The sequence below is a fragment of the Cyclopterus lumpus genome, chromosome 1 (assembly GCF_009769545.1).
Source record: "Cyclopterus lumpus isolate fCycLum1 chromosome 1, fCycLum1.pri, whole genome shotgun sequence".
In the NCBI taxonomy this organism is placed as follows: domain Eukaryota; kingdom Metazoa; phylum Chordata; class Actinopteri; order Perciformes; family Cyclopteridae; genus Cyclopterus; species Cyclopterus lumpus.
The window spans coordinates 10,085,876-10,098,580 of record NC_046966.1 but is presented as its reverse complement, the minus strand read 5'-3'; the positions used below and the strand labels follow the sequence as shown (position 1 = coordinate 10,098,580).

The 12,705-nt window shown below is 43.6% G+C and overlaps 1 protein-coding gene across 1 annotated transcript; it reads right to left on the bottom strand.

The window, feature by feature from the left end:
- Nucleotides 1-3,462: 3,462 nt before the first annotated feature.
- Nucleotides 3,463-9,956, bottom strand: epn3b (epsin 3b). Its single transcript, XM_034540576.1, has 11 exons — nt 9,888-9,956; nt 9,490-9,648; nt 8,421-8,504; nt 7,856-8,165; nt 6,841-6,959; nt 6,035-6,121; nt 4,983-5,106; nt 4,733-4,903; nt 4,527-4,619; nt 3,856-4,152; nt 3,463-3,755 (listed from the first exon to the last, which is right to left on the bottom strand). The coding sequence occupies exons 1-11, from the start codon at nt 9,954-9,956 to the stop codon at nt 3,463-3,465; spliced, it is 1,806 nt and encodes a 601-aa protein (XP_034396467.1).
- Between the last annotated feature and the right edge of the window lie 2,749 nt (nt 9,957-12,705).

Genomic DNA, 12,705 nt, shown 5'->3' with positions numbered 1-12,705 from the left:
CAATTATATTACCCAGATGTTTCACCCTTAGAGGTTCGGGTTGAGGTTATGACTCCCTCTGTTCTGCCCAGGTTCTTGCACTGCAGGTCCACAGGGCCTGATATTGTTTTGCAACAGAAATAATTCCGCACTCAGTCTCACAATCATTCAACCCCCTCCTCCACAAAATCAACACCACATGGCAGCATTGCAAATCAAGTGTGCACATGAGTTTAGTTATTGTATCTGGAGGTTGAGACAGCATCTGTTTAGATCTGTGATCAGACTGCACTTGATTTTGTTTGGATAGAAATGCCAGACATTAAAGAGAAGGGAAGTGTGTGAGTGTGTCAGGGGGTACCGGCATGATTGGATTTCCTTCATTCATTTCGTCTTGCTTTGGGAATGGTGCGTAATTGACCTTTTGAAAGAATTGGAGGTTGTTTGTATCTTTTGCAGCATCACATGCAGACACACACACACAGCATGTTGACAGGGTCCATTATAAACAAATAAAATGGAAATGCCATGTTTTACCAGCAGCATGGGATGGCATTATCAGTCCTTCTTTCATTTCAGTTCTTTGACACAGGCAAGACAACTCTGCATGCAACTGGCGGTACTAAATCCATGACAGTGTGTCTGGAAAAATATACAAGACCACCTTTCCATGGCCCCATGGGACTGAAAGTGTGATGATTCAATAAATCTCCTTAGAGCACTGTGAGGTAAATCACTTTTTGCATGTTACTTTCACAAGAGGCTTCTCTTTGATTTATCTGCAGAAGCAATGCTGTGAAAATATTCTTTCTTTCCCGCGAGGGAAAGATTTTGACAGCAGAGTGTTCCCTTTCTTCGGAGAATGTTCGGTGTAGCCCTCATCTGTGAAAGCAGCTGCTGTTGTGCTGGCTGAATAAAAACACACATACACATGGCAGAATATCGACTGTTACAGTGCATCACCTCAACAGTAATGGCTGTGGTACAACTGTTGTTTACAGCACTACTTGTATGTGCTGGCTACTGCTTTGATTCACTAACAGACAAGTAATTATATCCATTTTGTATCCCGGGTGTAAAACACTCACTGAATAGCTAGAGAAAAAGTCCAGGGAGCAAAAACAGTTATACACTGAGTCAATACTTCCATCTAGTGGTCAATAATCAATTCCATCTACTTGAACACCCAAATACCACGTCAATTATAACTCTCCTGCTGATGTTAATGTCTCGCTTACTCGATGAATGGTGGTTTAATATCAATTTAAATGTATTCAAACGTTATTGTTGTTTTTAGTGTGTGGTCAAGAAAGAAAGATGCCCTTTCAGTCCCAGACAGGTTGAGTATGGGTGCTTTTACGTCCCCCCCAGAAAATGGTACTAATAGTGTAGCAAATGTCAACGTGACAACGTGAAAGCGGTGTAGTGATAAACGTACACAGCATTATCATCTGAAGCTGCAGCCTCCGTCGTCTTCAGTGTTTGGTATAGTTTTAGCTTATTGTTTAGCTGTCCAGCCCACAAATGTGCTGTTTCGGTTCACTCACGGCTCTCGGATCGTCGTTTTCAGCCAAGGCGGGCAGCTGTTTTTTTTAGCAAGAAGCTCTAAAACCCCACTGTACCCGAAGGTCACCTGCTCAGCACCAAACAGCAGCGAGACTTAGCGGCTAGCTTGTGAACAATTAGCAACACGAGTGCCAGACAATTACCTAAAGTGATTATTGGACACCATTCATCAGGTGGACAGACACACGACTCCAAATGAATGATGATGTGTAATTGCAAACAGTATTTTAATGCTATCGAGCTAGACTCGATAACGTGTTAATGCTTATTTGGTCAAAATAAATGCAAGAAGAAGAAGAAGAAGAAGAAGAAGAAGAAGAAGAAGAAGAAGAAGAAGAAGAAGAAGAAGAAGAAGAAGAAGAAGAAGAAGAAGAAGAAGAAGAAGAAGAAGAAGAAGAAGAAGAAGACGAAGAAGAAGAAGAAGAAGAAGAAGAAGAGATATATTTTTTTCTAATTTAGTTCAGACAGTAAATATTAATCTTTTGTCATGTTAATGCATCAATCAATCATATGAACACGTCAGGAATTATAATTTAAACACCATTCATTTATTGGCATACTATTTTATAATACTTTATGGGTATCATTATGTTAAATACATATGTACTAAGCCTGTGTGTATATATGAGCAGGCATTTCACATTCAGGTTCAGTGCAGTGATGAGCAAACATCTCTTGGGAGTCAGATTCTCTTGTTCCTCACACAGAAGTGAACACGGAGCAGAGGAAAGGAGCTACTTCTCATCAATACATCAGTTTATCATCGGTAATCATTTGTATCTTATTTCTTTTCATCTTTTTTTCCCTTCCTTAATCTGTTCTCGTCACCGCTCACTTTTATGCTAATATCTTTCATGTTGTTTTATCTGTAGACTAATGCCTCTCCATTCACTAAGGTGGAATTTCACTGGAGGAGGGACAGCGCAGTCTCCCTGAGGTCCTCCAATATGAACCAGCCGGAAATGCATTGTGGGTCAGCTGTAGAGACAGGCACGCGGGTCAGATAGGTTACAATCAGTGATCAGTTCAGGTCCAAATTTAGACAGTAGGGTTTAGTTTAGGCTGGTTTAGTCCAGTTTGAAACCAACTGGATCCTTTACGGGCTACGACCACAAATAAGTAACTAACTTAGGACGAGATACTGTTGAGCTGGCTCGGACACAAGGTAATGCAAAATAGATATCGTTGTGTATATGTAGGGAGGGATACATGAGTCAGTTAGCTCTTGCGCAGTGCTGAATGCTGTCTTGAATCTAACAATAACACACTTCCAGGCTTTCTCTGTTTTTTTTCAATTATTATTATCCAACAAAGCTCAAGATACTATTGGACTCATCAGGGAAAAAAAGAGAATTTATTTAAAGAACTAGTCTCTAGTGCTCAGCAGAATAGAATAGTTTGGAGTCTCGGGGGTGGGATGCATTCATGCTTTCGTCGGTGATGCAGCAGCGGTAAGGATCCTTGTGAATCTTAGTGCACAATCAAAGTATGTGGCTTCATCACAATCTTCTAAAGGAACAGTTCTGGCTCTGTGGTCAAAGGGTGCTCGGGGGGTCACTGTTGATGGGGAAAGGCATCAAACGGGCTGTTGAGATACATACACCCTGTTAGTTTTATGGTGTATGCATGTTTGTGTCTATGCACCCTTAAGTGTGTGTGTGTGTGTGTGTGTGTGAGAGAGAGTTAGCTTTTCTTCAAGAGTTCAGGGTATTTAGCAGCTGGTGTGGCTTTAGACAGACACAAATACATCCAGTCCGAGTTTTGTCTGCTTCAAGTGTGCACAATGACATCAGACCAGGATCCATTTCAGGCTCATTTAAACTAGTCTTGTTGCAGTCGGCATAGATTAATCCAAAAATAATCCATTCTGTCGTCTAACTCTGCCGACCATGCAGCGCTTGAAAGATGCAGGCGGTCTCAGAGGAAAGGGTTGTGGCTGTGTGTCTGTGACTGGGAGCGCTGCGCCAGACGAGGAGAAAGGGGGAGCAGGGGCTGTGGGAGGTTGGAGGGAAGGTCCAGGAGTCCGGCGGGAGGTTGTGTGAGAGAGGAGGGGAGGATGGGTGGATGGTGGGACAGAGGGAGAGGCAGCGATGGGCTGTAAGAGAGCATGTGGGGGGGCAGTGGGGATGTAGAGGACGGTCGCATTTGGTTGAGGGTGAGGCGAGGCTGATCGCAATGGAAGGGGTTGGTAGGAGACGGAGCACTCAGACCTGAAGGACAGAATCGAGTGAGTGGAAACTTCTAAATAACATCACAATAATGTGCCCGTGAGAACAGAACTTAAAATAGAGAGTTCAAGCTGCTTGTTACCTGCGAGGAAGGGGTTGTTGTGCATCTTGCTGTGGGGGTTGGAGGTTATCAGAGCGTCTAAATTGACCAACGAGGCCCCCGTAGGTCCCAGGAAGGCCTCTGGGGTTCGACACACGTGCGTCGGCGGGTCGCTGAGCGGGGGTGCTAGCCGGGACAGGTCAAACATCTCAGGGCTGGATGACTCTCGTCCATTTACCAGGGGTTTCACCGGAGGGTCAGTCCCAAATGGATCTGGGCTGGAATCTGCTCCAGCAAATGGGTCAGAATCTGCCTTTACTCCAAACAATTCTGCATCAGGAACAGGAAAACGTTATGAGAGGAGATATGCTGCAATATGATGCATTTTTATTACACGTTTCAATGTCATTGTATTAGATTACATGAACATGTACTAACTTGTGTAAGTGTCTCTGGTGGGTCCATCCCTGGAACATTTAATGTATTGCAGTACAATACACACACTAAATGTGAATGAATCCAGCACCACCTGTGGTCTTATTGCACTGTGCACCTACATTACGTGTGTACGATCAGTCTACCTGCTGTCCACGGTGCTGAAATAAGAGTTTTTCCTTTCCAACCACTGTCAACAGGAGTCTTATTGTTTCTGTAAGATCCACATGTACAGTCAAATCCAGAGTACTTCTGGCTGTCTTGTTCTACACTACCTGTGGGACTAGCAGGTTGTGGGGAGGACACTTGAGGAATCTCCTGTTTAGGATTCTCCTCTTCCCGATCAGCAAACGGATCTGTCCCATCACCACCTGCTTGTCAAATTGAAAACAGTATCATCTTAGCCAGTGTAAAGTGTTTTTTGACAGATATTGAAAATACAGTGTATATGCATATTGATGAGGCTGGTGTTTCTGAACGGTACCTCCGTCTGTTGGGCTGTTCCACGCATGATTGACAGGACTGGAGGAGACAGGTGCTGCTTCCCAGGGATCTGTGCGTGAGTCAGCACATGGTGCCCAGGGATTGGACGCATTGGAGGATGAGGGACGGGCCGTCCAAGGGCTACCAATCACAGGAGTGCTGGAGTGGCACGCTGTAAAGACAAAACTCGGTGTGAAGGATTAGAGACAAACAAACTCAGAGAATGTGTGCGTCTGTGACGAGCCACCGACCTACAGAGTCCCAGGGGTCAGAGATGATGTCATCGGCAGGTGGTGCAGAGTTCCATGGGTCACTTGACTGACGTGGGGCCCCAGATGAGGGGCCAAAAATGTCCACCAGGTCCAGCATGGCCGACTACAGAGGGAGACAAAACCATTCTGGGACTCGGTGCCAAACATGCACAGGTTTGTGTTACTGGATGGGTTTTTGAACCATGCAAGATGAAACATATCAAACCCTATTGAGATCTATTGAGGAGAGAATAACTGATACGTAACTGATACGGTTAATGTGATTGTAAAATAAAATACTACAATAACTTTAAAACACTATTTACATTCAGCTTGGCAGGTCTTAGTTCAATGAAGTAACAGACAGAATGAAATGTTTGTAAATCAAGCTTAGGAAGAAATGTTTTCCATGTGTCAGTCAAAACTTTTTCACTGTCATTAAAACTATGCGTCTTCAAAATTGATACTTTTGAATTTGAATTTTTTGGTGACAATGTCTCACTGCCACTGGAGTGAAAACACTAATTTAGAACAGCAGGAGCGATTTAGGCATACTTATGGATATGTCAAGAATTACGTCAGTCACAACCACTGAGAAGGTTCTGGCCAGGATTTCTATGATAAGCAGTATATGTGACCAATTACAAGCCAATGGGGACCTTTACATAAGAGAGCTGGTGACTCTGATTGGCTTGTTGACATGGCTTGCCAATAAGTAAAGGAGCTGGTGTGCTACAAGATAAGGAGTATGCTTGGGAAATGTCATGCTGAGCTCAAGGTTAGACGAGACGCAGTCTTTATCATTCAGCCGGCACCTCTTTCTCCTCTCAGCTCTCTACGGTTTCTCTCTCAAAACTCCCTCATTTTACGGATCTACGTCTTTTTGTCTCGATTTCCTCCCTATCCCACAGTCTGCACTATAAACTCCACTTTATTCTCCAAATGCCTACCAAAAAACCCCATAAATGCACCAGCCCACCTCTCCATGAAACACACACTCGTGTAACCCACACACATACTGTTCAGCACACACACACATTTTTATAACTCACCTCCTCTGTCCCTGACTGACTCTCTCTCCTGCTCTCATCCAGGGCCTTCTGTAACAGAGACTCGTCTCCTTGGCGACAGCACTGCTCCTGCAGGGGTGGCATCGTGACATCATCAACATTATCGCAACAGCTATGAGCGCGCACAAACATGCACATACACACCCGCGTTAGTGAAACAGTATTTGGTTGGCTGGTCCCAGCTAAACTAAGGCATGCAGCGCCGGTGGCTTTTTTGTACTGATGAAATATTTAGTTGACAAAGACTAGAGGCTGGTTTAGAGCAAAGCAGAGAGAGAGATAATGCAGAGGATGTTTTATAGAAGTTTAAACATTACTTGTGTGAAAAAAGAGAAATGCATGTCTGAGAGCCAGTGGTCCTGGAAAAGAGTAAGCTGGCTAAAGAAGGAAAGAGGTCGGAAGAAATTCATTGGATGGCCGCAGAAAAGCATTTTAGTTTAGCTGTGTTAACTAGACATGCTGACACTAAAGGGTAAGATGTGTGTGTGTGTGTGTGTGTGTGTGTGTGCCTGCTCATGCTCCTTTTGGCTAAGGCTTAAAGCAATCTGTAGTTGTGTGTCTCCATCCATCTCTATGGTAACGGGATGGAAAGGCTAGCTAGATTAAAGTGGGCAAATGTTCAGAACGCTTGTAACAACATTTGCATTATTGGAATCATCAAGAGGCAATGAGACATGTGTGGCTCCAGTACAGAGGAAGAGTGTGTGTGTGGAGGGAGGGTATGCTGTCTAGAGGAGCTAAAAGAGATGACACATTATCATACTTTGTGTGTGTGTGTGTTGTTTTACCTTCTGACTCTCCTCCCTGCTCATGGCTAAAGCCAGCTGGAGCTGCAGCTCCTCCTCGCCGCTGGTCTGTGGTCGAGCCTGCTCCAGGTCTGAAGCGGCGCGAGGTGACGAGGACGAGGCTGCAGAGGGAGTTTTGGGGAGGAAGCATTGGCGGTGCTTGAGGAGTTATGGTCAGAATGACGTGGGGATGCATGAATAGACGCATAGAGACTGGAGCACAGGAAGTGTGGGGCTTGAATATGCTCAGGCCTACGCTGCAGTATTGATAATCTATGTAGTGTCCAAAGAGCTGGGCTACAGCACAAAATGCATTTCATTATCAACCTGAATACAAGTGTGTATTTTTAACGCATCCATTTATGCTGTTCAGTGATTTAGTTAAGTTTACCCTTTAAAAGGTGCTAAATTCGAAATTCAGAGTTATGATTGAGAGATTGCCTCCATACAGTTCTCAACATGGCGATGGCTGAGCTGGCAGCAAGGAGCTATCAGTGTTAACAGCACAGTGCAAACAAAGGCAACAGAGTCAACGGGGTTAACCTGGGCCTGTACAACAACACATTTTCAGTTTAAACGCTCTAAAAAGTCTGGCCCTGCCTGACTGTCTACCATGGATGAGACATTGAGGGGAAAACGTCCACTTCAACTGGGAAAGTTTTGGGCTCTCCAGCCTCAGCGTGCAGCATGAAGCCCACTGCGACGCCGCACGAAACAATGATATTTATGCTTTTATCAGAAGTGTTTTCCTACAAGGGTTTTTGGTTTTGTGGTTTTCCACTTTCTCCTGGGTGGATGAAAAAAGAAAAAAAATCAAGAATGATGATGAAAGCCCACTCACTGTAGACAGGTGACCAGAAACACCAAATTAATGATAATGTTGCTCTGTGACTGCTTGATGTGTCAATATAAATTTGCCATATCAACATACAATGTCTATGTTGACACAAGTTGTTTGCGCATTCTACAAGTGGCCAAAGAAAAAGTTATTGCAGGTTTAAAAACCCAACATACTCACAGTTAAAGGAGGATGGAGAGCCTCTGGAGCGGCTGAACTCCTCCCCGTACAGCACAGCCATACTAGGCTGGCTTGTGCGCCTGCCTGGATGGTAAGATGGAGGGATACCTCCATACACAATCCCACCCCCGGCTCCGCCTCCTCCACTGCCTCCCCCAGCCATTCGCTCCTTGGTCTTTAGGGCTTGACTCCTCTCCTGGCGGAGGCGCTCCTCGTCCCGGAGGAGACACACCAGTTGGCGTGCTTTTTCTCTCACGTTGGCCCCCTGATCTCTGCCGTCGCGGTCCACGTACTGGAAGTCACGCAGCGTCTGGACCACGCATAGTGAAAAAGACATTTGAGGATATTTTAGAGAACTTCCAAATGCTTTTAGTTTAAGTTGTGGTTTAGAAGATGAAGGGGAAAAATAATGTGATCCTCAGGAATGTGAAGATATCTCAGTTTCATAAGAAAAGAAAACATAAATCTCAGAGTTTATACGAGGGAATGACTGTTTGATTTAGTTTTTTTAATAGATAGGATTTGATTAGATTGCTGAGGTTCTCCTCTTGTTGAAGTCCAGTACCTGAATAGTGAAGGCGTTCTCACGGCATTGTTGGGCCACTCTCTCTGATCCTGTCTTCAGCAGGTAATCCAACAGAGTCAGGGCCTGTAGTCAAAGCGCTGATTACCACACTAATACTCCAAAATACAAAAAACATTGATTTAATGAATTGATCTACTGCACAGAGATATGTCCAATGAGATGGATACATGCAGAAAATAATGGTCATGCAAAAGGCTCTGTAGGGTATGCTAACATGCTTACAATGCTAATGCTAAGAGGTCATAGTTTAGTCACAGTACTTAGCATAGTAGTAATGAACACTAAACACATCTGAGGTTGTTCAGAACACCATTAGGAACTAAAAGGTCAACCTCTTGGTGGCACTAGAGGAAAAGTCTCAGTATGACTAAAGTCAGATGTGCCTTCTGGGCATCATGAACATCTGTACCATGTTGTGCCAATCCATAGAGTAGATGTTGAGATATTTGATAGGATAAGTGAAAACTTTGACCTGCTGGTGGCGCTAGAGGACAAGTCTGAGGATCAGCATAGTTGTTAGAATATATCCTCTCGAGACCTTGAACATCGCTTGTAAATTATAAGGCAATCCAACTGATAAATGTCAAGATATTTCAAGCTGAAGCGGAGAAAAAATCAATTGGCATCAATTATTAAATCGGGGCAAGGTGAAGTGATGGTGAGTGGTCAGAGAGATGCTCCAGAAACAGTTCAAGCTCAACAGAAAGGAAGAGAAACACATTCACTGAGAGGATTTGTAACTGGAAAATGGACTTCGGACCACTCAAAGCACTTCTACACTATTGTCATCATTCACACTCATTCATACACTGATGGCAGTGGCTACAGTGCAAGGTGCCACCTGCCCATCAGCACTCTAACCAATCATTCATACCCATACATAGCAATTTGGGGTTACGTGTCTTGTCCAAGGACACAGAGCAGCGGAGCTGCTGGGGATACTGGGGATCGAAACCGCCGATCCGCTGATTGAAGGACGACCTTGCTCGAACACCAATTAAACGACAGAACACCAATCAAATCTGACATAAATCGTTCACAAGGTCACCTTGTAGACGTGTCTCCAGTTCTTGCCGCTGTCGTTGAGGCGTTTCCACACCATGCCCATGACCTCAGCAAACGCCACCACATTGAAGGTCAAGTCAGCAATCTCTGACATGAGAGACGAGGACGGGCCCCATGGATCGTTGGAGGTGGCCTCGCGAACCTACACGTCACCAGCAGAGGGACAATGGTATCCTTTTCTATTAATGGTTACATTTTATGCATAAAATGTTATTTCTCACCCAGAGTAACAGTATACAAATTACAAGTGGCAAAGCATATTTATGACAGAAAAGTCCAGAAATAAGAGGCAGTGGAGAGTTTGGTTCTGATGTGTTTTGATTTGAAGTCTAACTTATAAAATCAACTGCACAATGACACCAAGCAGTTCATTTATAATACCTTGATCTCCGCTTCTGAATAGTTGTGCACAATATTCTTCACCTGCCGGCGCAGGGCTGAGGTTGTCATGGTGACAGGTGATGTAGGATGTGGAGCAATAGAAAGGGAAGAAAACCCCACTCAACCCACGAAGAGAGGGGCTGAAAGGGGGCGTGGTCTGGAGGAGGAGAGGAGAGGGGAGGTGCTATGGCAAAGAAGGCTCCTCTTCTCTGTCAGGAGTTACAGGACGTCCCTGTGAGAAAGAGATAGAGACAATATATGAATTTGAATAAAAGTAACTTGATGTCATTCTCACCCTATAAAGTTTGATCTAATTGGCAAATTCAAAGTACCCAACCTACTGATGGGACATTATGAAACTCAACAGTGTTTGGAACTACTGTTCGATGCTTTGGGAACATTAACAACATTACCATCCACGGCGCCCGCTAGATAGCAGTTAAAGGCTGCGCTCGTTGATTTTTTTATTCGCTATTTACGTCAATATAAACATTGAGTAAAACAATGACTGATGATAGTGACTGAATGAGTATCTAACAACCGGTCTCGGCTGAGGAAGTGTGTCACAAAAGCACTCAGGTGTCTGATGAAGCTTCTTGGCAGCCTAATTTATTCAGGCCAACACTCAAATGCAGCTGCCTGTGCACACTCACACACACATACACACACACACACACACACACGTACACACATTCACACATACACAGACGCACCCACACACACACATACACAGACGCACACACGCACGCACGCACACACACACACACACACACATATACACAGACGCACACACATACACAGACGCACACACGCACGCACACACACACACGTACACAGACGCACACACACACACATACACAGAAGCACACACGCACACACACACACACACACACACACACACACACACACACACTCCTACCAATTCATATTTCAGAAAGGACACAAGGGAATCGATTACTGGTTCCTGTGATACTTATCTTTGATGGTCAAATGTAAAGGGCATTATGAGACAGTTAATGGGCTTGATCAGACCATTCGGATGATTTGATGTGTTCAGTATTATGATGTGGGTCGATACGGATGCTTTGCCTGAGCTGGGCTCACTGTGAGTCGTATTGTGGTCTTTCCTGTTCCCTTCCTCTGTCAATATCCATGCGCTCAATTTAGTAGATTCCTGTTCCTATATATTTGAGGGAAATCTTTTATTTAATTCTAGCCAGATAAAGGGTATTACTTATGTAGACAAGTCCAAAAAGTACAATAATCATGCAATTACATCAACTTCATCAAATATACTGATCTACTTCAAGTACATATGGGCAGATGTTCAGTATAACATAATTATGATCAGAGGCATGACACAAATTCAGTATGGGCCCTCTGAGCTACTAAGCCCTTTTGTACCCAGTAAGCCCAGACAGAGCATTTGACTCTGAATATATGACCATTATTAATGGACTGCCACTGCTATTATTGAATAACAATAAGGATTATATTTACTACATTTTTCAAAAAACATTATTTCTCAATTGATTTAGTTTCAATGCTCCACAACAGTTCAAGTCACAGGATGCCGAACAGCAAACATCAGCAGAAGTGCAGAGGAACTAAGATGCACACAGCAGGGTCGCAGACACAAAACTGAGAGGAGACAAGCCTGAGAATGCTTGTGTGCATGTGCAGGAGAGAGAGAGGGAGAGAGAGAGAGAGAGAGAGAGAGGGAGGGAGAGAGAGAGAGAGAGAGAGAGAGAGGGAGAGAGAGAGAGACAGAGAGAATGAAGGGCATGAAGAAGAGAGTGAAGCTCAGCAACTTTAAACAGTATCACCTTTCTGCAAGATCATCTTCAGCTGTGTGTTCGTACACACACAAACACACATGCACACAAAGGTTATCAAATGCTGCAGTTGTCTACCGCAAGGTGTTTGAAACGGTTTGAAACCCTTTACCTGACCCTCACACCACGGCAGATCATTCACAATGTGGGAGTAATAGGATTCTTTGTGTGCATGACGACTCCCACTACTTGACAGTGGTGGACAAAGTCCTCTCTTGAAGTAAAGACAATCACACCGATAAAAATAATACACTACTTAAAGCATCATGCGCAAATGTATTCTTCATGAAGAGCGACCGCTGTCAGTGTTAAATTTATAGTCATTATCATATATCAGTAAAGTTACTGCATTGAGTTGAAAGCTGCAGTTTAATATTCTACTTCATATAGTTTAATCTATAACAATGTATAATGTTTCATAAAATTAAATGTTTTTATGTAACATCTTACTCTTAAAAATAACAAGTGACAATAGCTGCTTAGTAAAAACTACAATATTTTTCTCTGAAATGTAGTGGCATAGAAGTATGAAGTATAGCATCAGACGTAATTACACAAGTAAAGTACACTTATCTCAAAGTTGTATTTAGGTGCAGTAGACTATTGAGTAAATGTATAGTTACTTTCCAACATGGCTTTTTGAATTGTACCATCTATCACTCTCTTCTGTCCTATCAGGAATTAATCCAGCTGGCCACAGATCATCACATCAGAAATAAATAACACTAAAATGAATTGTAATGAGATTATTCGCGGTGCAAATAATAATAAGCTACTTAGGAAAGGTAAAGATATCATGACAACATCTGCGTGCAACAATGATGTGCACAAACACACTCACATGTTCAAGTTCAAGGCTACCATCTCCCCTGAAGTATAATCAACAAGACATTCCTGAAAAAGTGTATTGCTCACTTTTAGTCACATGCAGAGACAGACAGTCCTGTTGAAGTCATCCAGGGACACATTGAGCTGTGAGTAAT